General features: G+C 45.9%; 1 protein-coding gene across 3 annotated transcripts; it reads right to left on the bottom strand.

Moving 5' to 3' along the window:
• Window positions 1–343: 343 nt before the first annotated feature.
• Window positions 344–20,597, bottom strand: LOC103670374 (protein CutA homolog). Of its 3 annotated transcripts, none has more exons than XR_005835236.1 (5): window positions 18,497–20,597; window positions 7,164–7,223; window positions 5,324–5,369; window positions 5,017–5,066; window positions 344–3,642 (listed from the first exon to the last, which is right to left on the bottom strand). XR_005835236.1 is itself a non-coding variant. In XM_008698828.2 (5 exons), the coding sequence occupies exons 1-5, from the start codon at window positions 12,725–12,727 to the stop codon at window positions 3,540–3,542; spliced, it is 378 nt and encodes a 125-aa protein (XP_008697050.1). In that variant the 5' UTR covers window positions 12,728–12,934; the 3' UTR covers window positions 344–3,539. The 3 variants fall into 3 exon arrangements, 2 of the variants coding, with proteins under 2 accessions (XP_008697050.1, XP_008697052.1); XM_008698828.2 differs by lacking the exon at window positions 18,497–20,597 and adding an exon at window positions 12,609–12,934; XM_008698830.2 differs by lacking the exon at window positions 18,497–20,597 and adding an exon at window positions 8,432–10,510.
• Between the last annotated feature and the right edge of the window lie 112 nt (window positions 20,598–20,709).

The raw sequence follows: 20,709 nt of genomic DNA, 5'->3' as shown, positions 1-20,709 counted from the left end.
CCAGTGGTCCTTTCCAGGCTGACGAGTGCCTGGTTCTCTGTGGTCTAGATTCGTGATTCAGATTTACAACAAATATTTACCTTTGGACCTTAAGGGCAAGAAATTAGAATTCTCAAAAATTCCCTAAATCATAAGTTATTCTTAAAATATTTGAAACACTTTTCATATTTTCCCCATTATCATAGATATCTGAAAAAATTTTAACAAATAGGAATCTTAAGCTCAGTAGTATTTAGAAAGAACTGTAGCCTATAAGGCCTATTTAAACACTGGAAACGTTATTGGAAAGTATTTAAAGAACAAATATCCTAGCAAGGTTAAGAATACACGAAATCACGTGTCAGAACTGCTCAATTAAAATTTATTTTGCTTCCAAAGCTGATTTCTTCAAACAAAGCTCATAGAATTTGTTTAAAGTATACTATGTGTATAAACTTATCTGCAAAAATAACTCATGGTTTGCAGCAGACAGGGCTAGACAGACACACGTGGAACACGGCAACAATCGCAAGACTGATTCCATGATAATCGTTTCTCTCCTGCACGCTCCCGTCCTGGTTCCCTTCACCCTCAACTCCGCATGTTGGTGTTTTGTGCTCTTTTTTTATCTAATGATTTCTTCAAACCAGTTAACATCTCGATGCTTTTAAGCTTTAGTATTCACAGATAATTTTCATATTTTTTTCTCATTTCCTCAAGTGATTTTTCTGGAGATTCTGGATTCAAAAAACAGACCTTTCCTGAGAAATGCTGGGAAGGCAATCCTGCATGGAGCCACTAGTCTAGGTCCTAGCCCAGCCCCACAGCAGCGCTCTCGGGGGACAATGTGGTCTAGGGTAAGTAAGCTGGGAGTCCCTGAACTCCTCTAGATCTGTTCCCTCATCTGCAGAATAAAGATCCTGTCACCAGCCTCCAGATCTGTGGGGAGAAGTAAACAATACAATATACTGTATATACAATACATTTTTAAGTGCCAGACCAACTTCCTGCATTGTTATTGGTTTTTGGAACCAATAACCCTTCTTTCAGAGTTGGCTACAGTAGGCTCTCTAGGTGTTTGGCCTACAAAGGGATATGTCCAACCTCTCTGAAGGAGGCAGTAAGAGCATCAGATCTAGAATTGGACACGTGGGTTCACAGCCTAGCTTGGTCACGTATTTTAAGTGTCATGCTCTCTATCTCAGGAGTCAGCTGCCAGCTGAGGAGAATACTGAGTTAGAAGGATAAAATAATGTGGAGAACCTAGGAGAGCGCCAGAGAGCTGGCGTTTGTCCTCTCCTCTCCCATTTCCTGTAGCCAGCTGTGACAGAGGCAAAGGAAGTCCACCAAGCAACAGTTTTCTGTGCACAGCCAGCACAGAAAATGCTCCAATGAAGGCCAGAAATAGAAAAATCTCCTTTGGAACTAGTCCCAGTTTAAGAAAGTTCAAAGAAAAAAGGCGGGATTTTGCCAATTCCATAAATTAGTAGCTGTGGGCTACAGAGAAAGCTTTATTCAAATCCTTGAAACATCAATTTGGGAAATACTTGTCCAGTCCTGTGCAAGAGATCAAACAGATTCAGACATGCCCTTGACCTTGAGCAGCTCACGATCTAGAAACAGGAGGCTGACCATGATACAAAGGATAACAGGGACACCAAGGCCGGAGAGCTTTCTTCCAAGCGGGGGAGCTGACCTCGCAAAGGGGGAGATAGATTTCACAGGCGTTTGTGCAGGAGGGCGCTCCAGGCCGAGGGGAGGCCCGAACACAGGAATAACTTCACACAGCATACTGGAGCCATTTCCTTGCCAGCGTGGGCAAGGAGAGGTGGAAGGTGAAGATGGAAAAAGTGAAGTGAGGCAAGGCTATGAAGGGCCTTGAAGGCCAGACCAAGAAACTGGGCTCTAACCTGAAAGCAACAGAGGCAGTCCTTTTGGGGTCCCCAAAGCATTTTCCCTAGGGTTTACTTTATACAAGATTTTCCTGTGTATCAGAAACACCTGTTGTAAAAAGGGACGTCACCATTATCATTCTCTCTGTCCTCCTGAGGCAGCCCTCCAAAATCCCACTGGCTATCCAAAAAGGATCCTCTGGACCTTTGGAAGAGCCTCAGCCTTATGTCCCTACAAGGGCTTCACAGCAGGGCCCTGGGAGGGCCTCCGTTTTTTATTTGGAGGAACTAAGGTTTAAGAAGCACAGCGTGTGTCAGAACTAGAGCCTGGCAGTAAATACCCTTCCCTCTGGGAAGAACTGGTGTGGACCCCCACTCGAACTGCCCACGAGTCTCCCCAGAGCGAGGTTACCTGGTGACAGATTCATGGAGGGGGCCTAGCTCAAGTCTTTCTTCTCGCACCAAAGGGGCTCTGCGTTCCCTGGCCTCTTCCACCGGAGACCCGGGGAAGCAGACAGAGGAGCAGCGGACACGGGAGCAGGCCTGGCCTTACCATCCTCAATGCGACAGGCCACCCCCTTGCGGCACCTCCATGCACTTCAGTGTCCTTCGGTGATCTATAAAATGGAGACTGGCTTAGGCCACTGGTTTACTAGCTTTTAACAAAGAACATGTTTAAAAAATGAAAATAAAAAAATAAAAAAACATCTTACAAGGGAGCTTAATATATAAAAATGATAAAAGGTAGTTATACTGGTTGAGGAATGGATGGGGAGCCTCATACCCTTACCCCTACCCAGAAGCACCCAGGGTACCTTCTGTCAACCTCTAAGGCCCAAGGAAACAAGTCTGGAAAACACTGGTCTGGCAGTTCCCCAGGGGTCTTTCCACTTTAGGATGCTCAGTGTCAATGCTCAAGTGACAAGGTTAGTACCACAGGCTCCCAACCTATGTCTCCAATGAGCAAGGCACCAGAACCTTCTGACACCTGTCACATTCAGGCTATGGAAGAGTCTAGATCTGCTTCTAAGCCATGAGGCTGTGTCTAATTCCTAATATTCCCCCAGTCCTACCCACACCCGTGAAGCCCATTCCCACTTTCTCAGGACTCAGGAACAACTATAAACTATAAATCTTTAGTTACAAGAAATAATCTTGCTTGTCCCTGAATTTCTACCATTAGCAATTCATCCTTTTGGATAAAGTGCTTGCCAGTTCCCCTAGAAGGCGACATTCATCCCACACGCTTCGGGTAAATAGGTCACCAGGTCCATTCCTCCTCATAAGAAGCAGGAGAGTAATTACATCCTGGGCACTCAAGGTAGGCCCAGTGACTGAAGGAGCAGATGACAAACCTCATGCTCACTGCCACCTCCCCTTGGCCCCCCACATAACCATCCTCACCCTCCCACCCCGCCCTGGCCACCTATAAGCCTGAAGCACTCGAGACAAGTTCCACCGGGTTCTTGCTTGGCCCGACCAACCCAGCCTCTTCTTCCAGCCCCCGGCGCTCAGGCCTTCAGCCTCTCAAGTTCCTTAGCTCTTCTGTGCCGACAAAGACATGGAATCCAGAGGTGCTACGAAGCCGAGAGAGGCCCCCTGCCCCAGAGTGCAGCTGCTGCAGGCGAGAGGCAGCCATCAGCAGACACAAAAGCCCCCCCCCACCCCTCAGTCCTCCTCCATGCCCTCCTCCAGCCACTTGAAATAGTGGACATCTCCTTGGTCCATGGGAAGACTGAAGACTTCTGGGATTTCAAAAGGATGCACCAACCTTTGGAAAGAAAGCAGAGCCCTGTGAGTGACGAGGATTAGAATCAGCCTATGCAATTAGACCCAACTGGAAAGCCTCACTCGAGCTGCCCTGCGATCTGCTGCAGCCCACCTGTCCCTGTGAGGCACTGGGCCCCACTGCTCCCGAGCCTGTTTCCCACTTGTCAATAAGGGATGAGTTGGGCCAGATGACTTCAGAGTCTCACAGTCATGGATTCAAATTCTAAGTCTGCCCCTCAGAGCTATGGAACTATGGACAGATCACTTAATTTCTCCAAAGGCCCCAAAAAAGGGGATAAAAATAGTCCCTCCATGACTAGATTGCCCAGGAGTAAATGTGACGAGGCACAGGAAGCGCTCACCTGGTATACTGACCAGCCTGGTGTGCCCTCATTAAATGTCACTGTCTTCATCACTATCCCACAGCCCTCACTGTGCCTTCCCCAAACAACCCCCCCATACCTCTGGATTCTCTTCTCCACCTAGAAAGTTCTCTGTTGATCATTTAAACGCCTATCTATCCCTCAAGGCCCAATTCAACGACTGACCTTCTCCAAGGGATCTTCCTTGACCATCCAAACCCACAGGGATCTTTCCCTTCTCTCCATTTCTTTCACCTGGCCCTCGGCACACAATGCAAGTTCTCTTCACTTCTCAAACCGAAGATATAGGAGGCCTCGGGCCTCAGTACCCCATCTGTCAAAGGGGGGTGATAATCCCCTGCTTCCTTTCCAATGAAAGAGGCACTGTCAAGTTCTCATGAGATAGCAGACTTAGTAAATCACGACACACGCACAGGTGCTTAAACATTTGGGAGTTGGGGTAATTTTATCCATTGACTGGGGATAATGAATTTTCTTATTTTAGGGACACACATCAGCATATGTGTTTGTTTTATTTTGGGGGGGGGTGAGGGGCAGAGGGAGAGAGAATCTTAAGCAGGCTCCATGCCCAGCACAGAGCCTGACATGGAGCTCAATCCCAGGATCCTGAGATTATGACCTGAGTCGAAATCAAGAGCTGGATGATTAACCGACCGAGCCACCCAGGTGCCCCTATTGTTGTTATTTTAAAAGAACTAAAAAATTTTTTAAATTTCTAATACAATAAACTTTAATATAACCCATGTAAACAAAGCTCCTCTGGGTCCTTGATAGTTTTAAACGTGTAAAGGGATTCTGAGACCACAATTTTGAGAACCATTGTCTCAACTAACTCATTCTAGCCTCCCATTTTACAGACGGAGACTCTGAGGGGCAGGGATGTGCCCGGGGTCATGTGGGAGGCTGGTGACTAGGTTCTAGGACTCCTGCTTTTCAAGCTCATTCACTTAGTCCCCAGCACATCCGTGGCTGAGAAGAGATGCCAGCATTACCTGATATAGCTGGACAGCACGTGGACCCTGGAAGTCTTTGTCTTTATTAGCTGTAAAAAAAAAAAAATCCCTGCTTTAGGGAGGACCTCAGCCCCAGTCGTGCAGCTGCTGATTCATCTGGCCGCTCAGGAAACAGCATCCTCCAGGTGACCAGGCACTGGTACATTCACAAAGTAGCCTAGGGCATCCGATGTTGGGCAAAAACCTCAACGGGCTGATCTTTGCTCAATTTTACTTGGAACCTTGGAAAAGGCCTTGGTCTCACTCTTCCCCTAACAAGGCCCCAGGACTCCCCATCCTCACTCACCAAAAGGATCTCAGTGGCTTCTTCAATTTCTCCATTCCAAAAGTACCTGGAGAAGAGAACAAAACCAAATTATGAGGCTCACAAGAGGAGCCCAGTGAGGTGCCAAACCTGGCCCAATTGGGTGACTTACCAAGGTGGAGACCTGAAAATCTTTCCAAGCCCACATAAAAATGTCTGGAATTGGCCAAGTCCCCAAAGGTCACCTAGTCCAACCACTCTAATGCATACTTCTAAAAGCTGCCTAAATGTTCCTGGGGGTGAGAGGCTCGCCATCTCTTGAAGAAGTCCATCAATGTACCTTACAGGCTTTCACATGGGATGGTTTTCTTTATGGCATGCCAACATCTGCCACCCAGTCGTTTTCTCCAACTTCCACATAAAGAGCCACCTCAAGGCAGCCCCGCAGAGACCCCTATGTTTTCTCTCCTCCAAAACGGGCATCTCCAGCTCTTTTGGATTTTATTTTTATTTATTTATCTTAATAAGAGAGAGTCTCAAGCACACTCCGGGCTAAGCATGGAACCCAACGTGGAGCTTGATCTCACAACCCTGAGATCACGACCTGAGCCAAAACCAAGAGTCAGACACTTAACCGCCTGCGCCACCCAGGCTCCCCTTCAGCTCTTTCTATGCTCATCCTATACTCCTGGCTTCTAGGCCCTTCCCATCCTTTGGACTGGTGCTACTTTTATTATTGACTCTCAAAGTGCAGTGCCTATAAATGAATAATTAAAAAAGCAGGGAGGCTTCAGGGAAAAAGTGAGCCTTATAACAAAAGCTAAAAGACAAAGTCAGTAATGAAGTTCAGAAAAGAGTACAAAAACAGTATCAAGGGAAGGGAAAGAAATTTGGTCTGAAAGTATCTACACTGACTCAGGGCAAGTCTAAGATGACGTAGGCCACTGATGCTATGGTGAAGGGGTCAATTATAAAAAGGATGGACATATGAAGGGAAGGTGAGGCTCAAATTCCGTTCTAGTTTCCACACACTTGTTCCCAGACTGGCTTTATGTGAATTGCCTAAACGATTTTTAAAAAATTCAGTGACCCAAGCCCCACCCTCAGGGAGAATGATAGAGCAGATCTAGAATGGAGCTCAGGAATCTAAAACACAGACGAATTTGGGAGCTATAGCTATAGATGATGTGAGTCCCTGAGGGGGTAACATCGCTGGGGGAGGGGTGTGGAGGGAGCTTCCATTATAGAGCACTTTTCTGTTTTGACCTTCAGAGTAGATATTATTTCTCTCTCCTCCCCACCTCCAACCAGGGGAGGAAGGAGATGAGAAACAGGCTGATGGGAGAGATCAAGGCACAAGACAAATCCTGCACAGCTAGTTCTGGGATGCTGACATATTTTGATGAGGGCAATGGAACAGACCAGAATTAACTAAAGTGAGGGTGTTAAAGAAAAGAAAGGCAGATAACAAAGAAATAGCTTGTCACAGAGGCCAACCCCTCAGAGAACCCCCAGAGAATTCAAAAGCAGTGGGAATTATTTTCTTTGAGATCCCTAATAGGCTTACTCAGGGATGGAATGCCCAGTCGGACTTCTTTGCTAACAGCAAGCTAACTAATTTAAACAAAGTGCAAACAAGATTCACTGTTCCTAAAATACAGGCCTTTTTCCTCCCTTCTCCATTAAAGGCTATTTTTGCTTTTGTTGGTTGACAGATGTCCACTAGGTGACTTCCTCTGAATACAAATTAACAATGAATTGTTTATTAAACTAGTACCTTTGAGCAGTTCTTTGAAAATTTCCCAGTAGGTCAGTGCTCTTTCCACCAGCAGGACCTGACCTAGCGCCCCCACACCCTTCTACAGGCCACAGCAAAACTCACAGTGAGGACGCCTTGGGCAGGATGTTCACAGAGGCAGCCAGCTTCTTATCCAGGCTAGCCCTAAAGCAAACAGACAGAGTCACCGTCACCAGGGTAAGTACCCAGCATCTTAAGAAAAGGGACAAGGGACGGGAGTTCCTGGGAATTACCCAGGAAATGAGAGTCTAAGTAGAGAACCATTTAGAGCACCCCCTCCCCCTCAAACCAAGACATTCCATAACCAGCATGCACAAAACTTCTGAAGACAGCGCAGTTTATAAATCCTTCCCTGGGTGGGGAGAAAAGGAAGGAAGTAGCTACGGCAAGGCAGTTTTAAGGCCAGGCCCTGTCTGGGGAAGGGAAGCTGATTAACACTGGACACAGACCTGGATTCCGTTCCTGAGCGTGCAGTGGATGGCTGTGTGACTTTAACCACGTTCTTTCTTTCAACCCAAGAATAAGTATTTGAGCACCTACCCAAGACGGGCATGCCCCCCTCACTCAGGCTGACCCCCCTGCTGTACCATAACAGGATCAATTCGGCCACTGGCTTCCAAGCCTTCCACCGTCGTTTTATCCTATCACCACCTTCTGCCTTTATCTCTCAGGTACGTATCGGGCTGACACTCACTGCTTCTGCTCTGTAGATACCCATGTGACCGCACAGAACAGCTATAACTCCAAGTAAAAGCAAAACCCCTGTCCTACCTTGTGTTTGGCAAATATAGGCTCTTTTCACCTTTTTTTATGAAAAGGTTTCTACCACAGCCCTAAAAGCACAGTCATCACTCTGCAGACCTCTAAGATTTTGGGGGCAGACCACAGCCTGGAGCTCCTGGTCTGAGGTTCTGATTCTTGTGCCGAGCCCTGGGGAACACAATCAGATGTGCCTTAATTAGTGTACGTGTCTCAGAAACAGGGGCACCACCAGCTCATCGATGCAAAGAAGCATTCCCAGGCATCAAAGCCGGAAGCCCTCAGAATCAGGCAGGCCCTGACAAACCTTTCTCAGGTCTCAGGCCGCCAAGAGGGACTGGTCTCTGTGCTCTGAAGTGCTTGGACCCTGCCAGATAAACCTCGTCTGAGCCCTGCTCACCGATCCCTCCTGCCCTCTGCTGCTGCCAAGAGAACTGACCTACTTTCTCTTCCATGGGTTCCAGGCTCAACAGTGCTCTATTTAAGGCTCCACATTAATGTGGCATTCCCTTGGAGTGTTCCAGAGCTAAATAAATCCCTGTAAGCAGAGGCACATGGCACAAATCTGTTTAAGCAACCACGGCAAGACTTACTCACTCAACTCTTCACTGAGAAATCCCATTTTATTGCTCCTGAAGGTGGCAAGGAAACACAGGGAGTGAGTTAAACCTTTAAAAAAAATAATCGCATTGTCTCAAAGGCCCAGATTATAAACTCCTCGGTGACGGTGACGGTGACGGTGACGGTGACGGATCCCAGCAGCCTGTCCACAGGTAGAAGACTGCAGAAATCCGGAGGACTGTGTTATTCAAAAAGACCCTATGGCCAAAAAAACCCAAAACAAAAACAAAAACAAAACCAGAGGGCGTGAGAGCAAAAGAAAGCACGTCAGCTGACTGATGACACACACACATACACCAAGACACACAGTGAGTCAGAGATGGGAGCTGGAGCCCTCACGCCCATCTGAGAAGAGCAGAAGATAGAAACACATAGAGCTGTTAGGGCCTCGAGAAACTGCCAGGTTCGCAGACTAGTGAATCACAGACCGCAGACATGGTTTGGCTCTTACAGCATTTTAAAAAATCTTGACTTTGTTACTAATACTTATTACCAGGATATTTCACACTCAAAAAATACAGATTATCTATTTCTCACCAGAAAGTTAAGTCTTGTAACATTAGAACTACAGTCCAACAAGGTCACATTTAGCTAAAGCTGAGCAGTGGCTACTCCCTTGAGGCGTGACATCCGCTTCTCAGGTCCACACAGTTCCCACTGCTTTCCCTCCTCCCAACACACAGGAGGAGTCAGGGTTGCTTATCCCCCATCACCTGCCCTCATGACACTCCAGTCCACTTTGCTCATTTAGGGGCCTGCCTGTAGGTACTTGTGTTTGCGCCCTTGATCTAATCCACTTCCCTCTACACACAGGAGATGGAAGCCCAGAGATGGAAGACTTGCCTAAGGTCATATGGGGAGCTGGCAGCAGAGAGGGCACTAGAATCCAGGTCTTCCGATTCAACACTCAGGATTTTCACCCTGGCCCCAACTGGAAATGATTCCAGTTAATCTTTCTAGCTAAGAATGTGTCTTTCAATAAAGAGATCTAAGAACCTGCCAGGAACCATACATGAACAATCCAGAACTGAGAGGCAGCAGACTAAACTCTAAAGAACACTACGGAAGACAGACCACTAGCCCGGAGCTGAGGGACCAGGCCTCAGTGCTGGCTCTGGAGCTAAGCTGGGGTTCCTGCCTGCTCCTGTTCCTGGGGCCCTCCCCATCATGTACCATGTGCTCTCCTTCTACAGATCCTGGCAACTAAACCTGTCTGCCTCTTTTCTATCAAAAACATTAATAAAAAACACCAAACAAAACAGGCTGAGTGACAGCTCCACAGCCACACCCCTAAAGGCTCCTAAAGGTCAAGCAGGCGGACTAAACAGATGCTGCAGCCTTGCCTTTGACAGCAGACCTTAGAAACAACGGGAGACACTCATCACTCAGCCCTGCCAGCACACAGTAAGGACGTGTTACGTGCCAGCGACCACGAGGAGGCCCCAAAGAAGAAAAGGTCACCCTGAGACATGAGTGGGAGCGTGCAGGCAACTGCCACAGAAGATGAGAGCAACGGTGCCTGTCCGCAGGCGACAGGAACCAGAGCAGGCAGGAACTTGGAGGCAACCATCGAGGTGAGTAGCTGGGACACCAGGGCAGTAGCAGGCGGACCCCTGAAATCTGCCAGGGCCCAGGCAGGAGCACTAAGTGCTAGGAGAGAAGTTACGAGAGCCCCCAGCCCACATTCTCTAAAAGCAGTGCTGCATAATGCCAATTCCTAGCCGCACTGGCCCCCAAGGGTGACTACAAAGATGAGCGAGGTCACAGCTGATCACAAGTAACTGAGGAAGGTCAGTAACTAAGAGAGACAAAAACTGAACAAACAGAAGAATTTACACAAGAGAATCAGTTAATAGAACATTCAAAATTAAGATTTTAAAATAAGTAAAATTATGTGTACTTGAAAGTTGCTGAGAGCAAGTCTTCAAAGTTTCCGCCACACACACGCACAAAAGGCAACTATGAGAGGTCATGGATGTGGTAGCTAACCTTACTGTGGTAATCATTTAGCAATATGTATTTATATAAAGTATCATGTGGTACACCTCAAATTTACACAATGTTATATGTCAATTATGGGTCAATAAAGCTGGAAAAAAATTTAAAATACATTAAGTATAATTAATATCCATAGAGAGATAAGGCAAGGTTATTGCATCCATAAAATGTGATCAGATAATTATGAAATAAGAGCAGTTGGTTATTAAAAAACAATTAGAAATCTTGAAAAGGAAAACTATTAAAAAACTATTTTAAAAAACTGTAATTGTTTAAACAAACAAACAAAAACAATAGAAGGGCTGAATAGCAAAACAGCTGAGAAACAAAGAAGAGAGAAGACTGCTCCGAAATTCTCCCAGCATGCAGAATAAAGAAACAGAAAAATATAAAAGTTCAGTCCCAGAGAACAAATTCAACATCTACCTAACTAGGAGATCCAGGAAAAGGACACAGAAAGATAGAGAATATTTACCAAATGAATAGTTGAATATTAAGACAGAGAAACTTCTAAAATCAGAGACCAAAAGCATTGCCTACAAAGAATGAGACCTCGACAAACACCTGACTTCTCATCGGAACCTTGGATGCAAGAAGGCAAGAGAGACCTCTCCCCAGGCACACACGGATCCATTTACTGAACGGGCCTTTCGACTAGGTAGGATCGAGGCGTTAAGAGTCCTTTTCCTCCCAATACCCCACCTCACAGATGTCAGCTGATGTTGTTCCCTGACAGGACCCGGAGTGGGTGATCCGAACAGTTCAGCACATACCCCAGGTATACCAGAAGCATCAAAGGGATTTCAATTCCTAGCTGCTAAATATTACAGTCATATTTCTGGAGTAATCATGGGTTCTTTCAGACAAGTGCTAGTCTCCGAATATAATATTAATGAGGGAAAAACAGACATTCTGGTAGGGGGAAGAAAAATGGAATAAATTGCGAGGTTAATCTGTGACCAAGAATTTGGAAGCTGTGTGTCCCCAAAGACCAGATTCGATTTTAAAATACCGTAACTTAGTCTATCATCAAATTTCAAGATGGCTGAGTTATAGAGTAAGCCAAGTCCATCACCCTCCAGACCCACTAACCCTCTTCAGAGACACATCCATAAAAAGGAATGAGGGGAGACATTCAGATACAACAGACATTTAGTGAGCATCTGCTATGTCCAATTTACTGGGGTAAGAACTGTACATATTTCGTATCATTTCACCCTCACAGTGGTCCTGTGAGGTAAGTAGCATTATCCTATGTTGTAACTCAGAAAACTAATGCTTTGAGAAAGAAAGCAACTTGCCCAAGGTCACACAGTTATTGACGTGGCACAGCCAAGATTCAAACCCTGGTCTGATTGTAAGTCCAGCGCTCTTTGCACCACACCATAGCTGCTTTTGAATTTGCCAAATACTGGGGCACCTGGATGGCTCAGTCAGTTGATCGTCCAACTCTTGATTTCGGCTCAGGTCATGATCTTGGAGATGTGGGATCAAGCCCCACCACTGGGCTCCACGTTCAGTGGGGAGTCTGCCTGGGATTCTTTCTTTCTCCCTATGTCCCTCCCCCTGCTCACACACTCTCTTTCTCTGTCTCTAAAATAAATAAATAAATTTTGAGAGAGAGAGAAGAAGGAAGGAAGGAAGGAAGGAAGGAAGGAAGGAAGGAAGGAAGGAAGGGAGGGAGGGAGGAAGGGAGAAAGAAAGAAAGAAAGAAAGAAAGAAAGAAAGAAAGAAAGAAAGAAAGAAAGAAAGAAAGAAAGGAAAGAAAGAAAGTTAGTTAGTTTACCAAATACATGGAATAGCCTTTCCTCACTTGCCCTGGTGAGCACCTCTGGGAGTAAGCTAAGAGCATATCTCCAAGAAGAAAGAGAGCTGAGCCAAGAGTTAGAAGACTTAAATTCTCAGCCTGCAGAGTTCCCCTGTCCTCTGACCTTAACACCTTGGACAAGCCACCTAGCTCTCTTCGCCTCATGTCCCTTAAATGCTCCCATGCACCACTCAATGTTTTCAGGCCCAGCAGCAGGATCTGTTGGGGACTATCGGCCGTGCTCCTCTTATCACCCCAAGCAGACAGCTGCGTAGCGGACACAGTAGAGCATCCCGACAGCTCCTCCAGCCTCCCGGGGCAGCACCTACGCTCCTTCACCGTACCTGGCAATATCTCTGGCAATTTGCTCATTGGGACAGTTGACAAAGACGATGGAGTAAGTGCCGGAGACATAGCTGCCGGTGACAGCTGAATGGAGCCACAGGCTAAGGGTCCTGAGCATGGGGTATGACACGAAAGAAGCTGTCAGGATCTACATGGTAGGGAAAGAAAAGCATAGGTCAGCAGTGATACACATCTGCCAGCTCAAACAAACTGGAACCAAGGCTAAGCATCATTTTTTCATCCCCATTCCCCGTCCACGAAATGATTCCTGGTATCTGTACTGGGCTTTAGCACTTGAGGTTTTTGCACCTAAATGTTTTCCTCTGCATTTTGCAGGTGATAAAAAATGAAGGCTCAGAAATCAAGATCATATAGCTTGCAATTGGTGAAGCCATGGTTAGGAATCGTTGTCTGGATGAGCGGAAATCCATTCTTACTGTATAAAACTGCTAGTGGAGGTAATGTCAACTGGCATCCACTGAGATGCTATCATCCTATGGGGATGATTTATGAATGATCTACTGATGTCGTAGAGAGTTAATTTCACTTCCATTCGTTTGTGTCTGCGCAGGCACTGTGGGCAGTCCAGTGGAAAAGGTAGCCTCATTCCAAGTAATGTGACCTGTGCTGTTGTAACTGAGACGTGGTGGGACCTAGAGGAAGGCTGTACCTGAGGGAGAAGAGGCTTCGAAGAAAATATACTGTTTAAGGTGGATCTGAAATCATAAGTACATTTACAACAGGAGAGGGAGGTACTCCTAGTAAACAATAATATGTACAAACTCAAGCGGTATTTAGGGACAGATGAGCCATCCAATCTGCAGCTATGCTACCAGGAGGAAACGAGACTGTCTAGCCTTATAGAGAAAGGGTCAGTCAGAGGAGTTTGGGGTTTGTACTCATGGGATAGGGTGCTTTTGGAGGTTTTTTAAGTAGGAGAGTAATAACCATGGTCAAGCTAGGCAGAGTAATGTTAGAGGAGTGACCAGAAGGCAGTACACTACAATGATCTAGGAAACAGACCTTAAGATCTTCAGCAAAGAAGATGGCAGTGACAATGTGAGAGCAAAAGACACTCAAGATACAATTGTTCTTACTATTTTAATGATAAACATTTAAAATAAGAGGAACTGAAAACTGGAGAACGGCTTCCATTCCAGGGCTCTCTGCTTGAGGGAGATCATGGGGCCATTAACAGGGTAGAGGCGACTTACAGGGAGGCCCACGGTGACTCAGGCAAGGCTGAACAGAAGTGTGCTTCTCCTGCCTCCCAGCCCAAGGCTCAGGCCTCACTCAAAAAAGCCTCTGTCCTCCCACTCCTTCCACATTATTGCCTGGGGCCTGGCTCCTACTTCTTGGCAGGGCCTGAGCAGGGGTTTTATGTTTGGAGCTTCAGTTTGACTGGAGGCCTGTCTGGGTTGGGTTTCTCATTCCCTCCTACTACCTCCACCAACACCTCCAAATCAAAATACCAGTCCTCTGAACTAAACTAGTGAGCAAACAAGAACAAAAGAACCAGGCTTTTCAATGAAGCTTTTATTGCATGTGTGCGTTTCTTAATGACAACTCAATTAGACTATTAAGACAAAAATAAAAGCACTAGAGAGCAGGATTTAAATCCTAGTGCCAGTACTGCTAACTGCCCCGTGGTCTTCGACAAGTTAGCTCCTCTCCCTTCTCTGTTATTAGAGAATGCAGATTTTGACATTTCTGTTGCCTGCCTCAGAGTTGTCATGGGTTCAAACCAGATAGGAAAAAGACTTTGTAATCAAAGGGACCATGCTTTGCTCATCACTGTACCCCCAGCACGGTTTATGGCATGCAGAAGATTCACAATAAATACTAGTAAACTAGTGAATTAATAATATGCCAGCAAGATGTGGTTATTAAGACTAAATAGCGGGGACACCTGGATGGCTCAATCAGTTAAGGTTTTGCCTTTGGCTCAGGTCATGATCCCAGGGTCCTGGGATCGAGTCCCACATCGGGCTCTCTGCTTGGCGAGGAGTCTGCTTCTCCCTTTCCCTCTGCCTGCCGTTCTGCTGACTTGTGTGCTCTCTCTCTCTCTCTGTGTCAAATAAAGAAATAAAATCTTAAAAAAAAAAAAAAAGAAAGACTAAATAGTGAAGTAGATAGGGCTTTTGAGTCACACACTGTTAGCTTTGAGCTGTACGGCTCCAAAGACTCTAAAGTGGCTTCCAGCACAGACTCTAGACAAAAGGGGTAGTGGCCTGTCCCCCAAACAAAAAAGCCATTCCTAGGGAAGATGTGGAACATTTCAGCCAGCAGGTATCAGTGGAAAACTGAGCTTACAGGATTAACTATAAACTCATCTAAAATGTATTCAAAGTCTCATATGAACTCAGTCAAAATGCTAAGAGGTAAATGGGCCCTCAGGTATCTAAGATAACCCTTCATTTTACAAACAAGGTAACTGAGAACACACAGAAACTCTGTGATAGGACCAAGACTTGAATCCAAGACCCCTGCATCCCACTGTGGGTTCTTTGAACTGTAGTGAGCATGTCTAGGAATGGGTTTAGTGGTGTCATTTCAGCTTCACATACTCCAGTGGTTCTCAACACGGAGCAGTTTTACCCCCCGGGGGGCATCTGACAATGTCTGGAGACAATTCGGACTGTGATGACTGGGGAGGAGATGCTCTGGGCATCTAGTAGGTAGGTAGAGGCCAGGGTTGCTGCTCACATCCTTCCGTTGTTCCATTGCTCACAGTGAAGTACAGACAGCTGTTTACACATGTCCACGGTCTCCACCCCCCGCCCCGGCCAAGTGGGCATGAGCTCTTCAGTCTCAATCATTTTCACATGCACAGGACTTTACCACCCCTGACAGGGAGGTTTGAGAAATGTTTGTGCGCTTAGCAACAATGTATTAGAAGCATGAGAGGCCAGTTTGGAACCAAAGGTGGACTAGGATATATTCTATGACATATTCTGTGACATCCTATGAATGCAAAATTGACGGAAAATACACACATCACAATATTCCCCGATAGAAACATTATAATGGAAAAAGATTCACTATAATTTTTAAAGTCTTCATAAAATTTTCATACTTACCTTTTACTAAACACTTTTTCTAATTTTACATTCTTTCAAAATATTTTATGTGTCCCTTTGGTTCATATTTCATTCTGCCATTTTTTTTGTCTTGGAATATTTACATAGCTTTAAAGAGGTTATGATAGACTTTACAACCTGTGTTAAGGCAGAAGGGGCCTCGGAAACCACCCAGTGGTTCTAACGTTCCAATCGACCTAATTTTAAGGAACTCTGGAACTGAGTGCTACATTGTATTTACCTATACATTTTCCCTGTACAAATCCAAATTTTCACACACACACACATCAAGAAAACCTACAGTTCCAAAGCGGTTAAGAGCCACTGATCTGTGCCAATTTTTCAGATGAGGGATGTAAGGGCTAGAGAGAAGAAATCACCCAAAAAGTGAACAGCAAGACTTATGACCCTCTCCTACAGTTCTTTCCACCTCGTGCTCAACCACCATTACCACACCACTGGTGGTACTCTGGCCACTTCCAACCTTAACATTTTAAGATATTGCAGAGATGACAAAACCAAGCTCTTCCCCAAATGCATCAAAGCAAGATGGTGACTGCAAGAGAAAGATTAAAAGAATCTACCATGTGATCCCTAGATGAGTCTCCGCCAGCAGACAGCCCTTCACCTCCCCGGACAACCCTGGCAATGAAACGCAGCCCAGCCGCTCCTCCTCACAAAGTGGGGAGTGAAGGGTTGCTGGTCATCTTCAGAATCATGCTATAGTCTCCAGGACACCTGGGGGGGGGTCTCTTGGGGGATTTCTCCTTCCATCTCCTGCCTGCTCCCAGCTCAAAAGCCCAGGAGCAGAAAAAAGAAATGCACCTTCTCCCCTCAATCCCCGGGCTGGAGGTTTAGGGGTGAGAGAGTTCACAGAACTGCAGCCTGGGGCACTCACCAGGAGGCATATGAGGACAGAGGGCCGCAGGTATCCTGGCAGAGGGCACCGAGAGCCCAGCCTGTCCATGGCGTCGCTGGTAATTTAGTAGCACAGCCGTAACAAACTGCGGCCTCGAGCTGAGTTGCAAGCTGATGGGCGGGCACTGAGGGCCTACACTGCCCCATCCCCTCACCACCTGCTGCCTGCCCCACTGTCCAGCCAGGCCCCAGCCAGGCTGGCTGGGAGGGGAGAGTGGAGGGGGCAGGGAAAGAGGGAGTAATTCTCACTAGGCAATTCTCTTCCTAGAAACAAAAAACCCAGACACCATATGCAGACCTACAACCCCTGCAAAAACAAAAATACTAATTTTCTGTTCCCATTCTAACAACAACAAAAAAAGACAAAATACCCACATGTACAGATAAAGAGATCTAAGTTTCTTAGATATATAAAACTTCCAGAAACCACGGCACACAAACACTAATACACACACACAAAACTCTTCCACTTTATAGGGCCCATCCAACCAACAAAAACAAGGGAAGCACACATACACACATGCGTGTGTACACACACACACACACACACACACGAACACACACAGCTGCTTTCCCATCCCCCACAGCACCTCCTCCTCCCAGGATCTCCCATCTAATTCTCCTTGGCTTAAAATACTCTTGTTCCCACCTGCTCTCCCTAGGAACTCATTCATCTTTCTAGGCCAGCTGCTCCATGCAGCTTTTTGCAGGGTTAATCCCACAGTCCTCTATTTCCCCTAAGGCACTCTGTACACACTTCTGTGGCAGCATTTGACATCATCAACCATGCAGAGCTGCAAACAAATAAGAAGAACCGCAAGCTAATGACTGACTGGGGCCCTTCAGGAATGCGGAGTCCACTGATGCCAGGCTGCGCAATTTTTTAATCCAGCTTTTTAATGTGAAATATTTTAATTTTTAAATGATATCTCTGGGGCAGGGGAAAGGACGGAGCACACAAAGTAAACTTTTGTAAGTTAAGGAAACTGTTCAATAGCTCGACTGTGGTAGTGGTTACACAAGTGTTAAAAAAATTCAACAAACTATGCACTTATATTGGTGAATTGCATCGTTTGTAAACAGCACCTTAAGGAACCTGGGAAATGCTGGAAACCAATTCAAAATTGTCGTATGCTGGGCAGACCAAACAAAACACATCTGTTAGCCAAATCTGGCTTGCAGGCTGCCAGTTCACAGCCTTTGTGTTTATTTTAATTATCTGTTTACTGTCTGTCTCATTACTTCGGACTCTAACTTCTTAAAGGCCCACACTTCTCACCCTGTCTGACAAAGTAGTTTATAAACCATTTGTAGCCCTGGTCTTATCATTTACATGATTTGCTGTGAAGACTCAGGCCAATTACATAAACTCTCTCAGCTCTGGGTGGGGAGGGGCAGTGGTAAAGGAAGGGCTGAGCTCTGGGGGGAGGGTGGTAAAGGAAGGGCTAATACCACCTTCACAGGTCTAAAGTGGAGATTAACAAAGAAAATTCATGTAAGAATGTTGTAGAAAATGTAAGACCATGTCAGCTTTTCAAAAGCAAGTAGTCTCAGGACTCCGGGCTGGCTCAGTGGGAAAGCATGTGACTCTTGATCTCAGGGTTGTGAGTTTGAACCCCACACTGGGTGTAGAGATTACTTAAAAATAAACTTTTAAACAAACAAGCATCAAACGAAACAAAAGTAATCTCATACTGACTACCACGGTTAACTCAGAAAATTTCCATTTGTGATTGAAGAACTTAGTATCTGTGGAAAAACTGGATTAGAGAAAATGAAGCTGTGGTCCTAAGAAAACCTTTATATCCAAAGTCCAGTAAAATAAGGCTGTGATCTTTTATACCTATTACATTAATAAGAAATGTAGCCACTGGTAAATGACCATTTACCTTAGATCCTGAGATGATTTCCTGAGATGCTGTCCCCAAGTTTAGCACAGGACCCCACACAGCTTATGCTCAATAACTGTTGAATGACTAAATGATATGAATGTGTGGCTGGTGATGATAAGGATGGTCATGATGAAGGTAGATGTTGGGGCAACAGGGGAAGCATGGCAAGAGGTGAACTGTCATTTGGAAGGAACTGCCTCTGGATTCTCTTATTCCTTTAACTCAGGAGCGTCTACTCTCTCCAGATTCAATTCCAAGGTTAGATTCCAAAAGTCCAATTCTGCATTTATGGCTTTGGCAGATTTTTCAGATATAGTAAGAGTCTCAGTGCCACTGCCTGAGGGTCCAGAATCTTCTTCTGGAGGCTTCTTGTCCTCTTTCTTTCTCTTTACCTTCTCCTCCTCATGGGATTCAGATTCGGATTCAGACTCGGATTCAGATTCAGACTCGGATTCTGATTCAGACTCCAGTTCTGTACCCATCTTCTTCATCCACACTGCTTCCTCTTTGTTTCTATCTTTTTCACTCTTCAACTCCTTTGCTTTATTTTGAAGGTTCTTTTGCACCTCTTTATAGGTATATAACAATTTATTAAAGTCTTTTTTAAAGGCCAAACTTCGGTCCAGGAAAGGATCCATATCAATTGCAGCATCAATGAGGTCTGAAGCCTGGCGTAAAACAGCATTCAATTTCCTTAGATTCATCTTTACCTCTGGTTCTGGGGACTTGTCTTCTTCCGTATTTATTGATACAGACTCTCTCTCCGTTATGGCCAAAGCTTGAAACTTGAGCAGTTCATTAATTTCACCCTCTTCAATGTCAAGGAATTTTAAGTCCATCCGTTTTGCAGACTCTATGATTTTTGCAACTTCTTCATTAGCTCTAGGGAAACATGCATAATCATTTACAACATCAGCCCAAAGTTTCCACCAGGCTTTATTAAGAGCAGCCGGTTTTATATCATCCATTGCCTCTTTTATCACTACCAAAGCATCAGCAATGCTGTACTGTTGCCATGTTTCTTTCAAAGTAAGACAAGGGTTTTTTTCAATACAGTCAGCAAAGTGGTCAAACATATGCTTGGTGTAATACCTCCTGAATGCTTCAATTATACCCTGATCCAAGGGCTGAAGATAGCTAGTGCCTTCCAGAGGGAGGAACACAATATCAACATTAGGATGAGCAAAGAATAATGAGTCTGGGTGATTGGGACCTCTGTCCAGAATTAGCAACACTCTGAACTCAAGATTTTTTTCTATTAAATAACTGCGGGCCTGATGGATAAAACAATTATGAAACCAATCCAAAAAGAGGGCAGCGGTTAATGATACTTTGGGGTGCGATCGCCAGAACACAGGAAGGCGGTTTTTATCTTTTTCCAAAAGACACGTGGGATTAGGGTCTTTATAAAGCAGCAAGGGTTTAATCATTTTGTCACCGGCGGCGTTGGCACAAAAAATGAGGGAAATCCTGTCCTTCGCTTCCTCTAAGCTTTCAGGACTTTTGTCTTTTTCCCTAAAAGTACGTGAAGGCATGCACTTCCAAAACAGGCTCATCTCCTCGGCGTTGAAGACCTGTTGAGGCACATAGCCTCTGGCTCTGATCAGTCTCTGGAGTTGTTTGGAATACTTGGGAGCCGACTGGGCATTCAGTGGTTCTTCCTCCCCCATCAACCTCGAATTTCGCAGACTGTAGCGATTTCTGAACTTCTCAAACCATCCCTTGCTCGCATGAAACTTATCCGGGTTGCCCTTCCCAGTGGTTTCCACCAGCTGCTTGTAAATGCGTTTGGCCTGGCTGCAGATGGCCTTTAGCGTCAGAGGCCGCCCCCCTATGGTCTGGTCCTCCACCCAAAAGGTTAACTCGGTCTCCATCTTCTCGATGTTTACGTCACGGGGAATGCACAGCACCTTGGAGCAGACGGGCGAAACACTCTCCATGCTGGCCCTGATGGCCTTCTCGTTTTTCTTAATGGTGCGCACGGTTGACTCGTTGATGCCAAACAGGCGCCCCACGTCGGTGTTACTCACGCCTTCTTCCAGCTTCTCGAGAATTTTCATCTTGTCTTCCAGAGGCATGACCCTCCGCCTCCTCTTGATTCGTGTCTGGCCCGGGAGCAGGATGCCCATGGCCTCCGCGCCGCCTGGGGTGGCCTCGGCCGCTGCCCAAGCCGCGGCGGCCTCCACCACCGCCGCCCTCGCCGCAGCCGA

This window comes from Ursus maritimus, unplaced genomic scaffold, assembly GCF_017311325.1.
Source record: "Ursus maritimus isolate PB19 unplaced genomic scaffold, ASM1731132v1 scaffold_17, whole genome shotgun sequence".
In the NCBI taxonomy this organism is placed as follows: Eukaryota; Metazoa; Chordata; class Mammalia; order Carnivora; family Ursidae; genus Ursus; species Ursus maritimus.
This window is presented reverse-complemented; position numbering and strand designations above follow the sequence as displayed.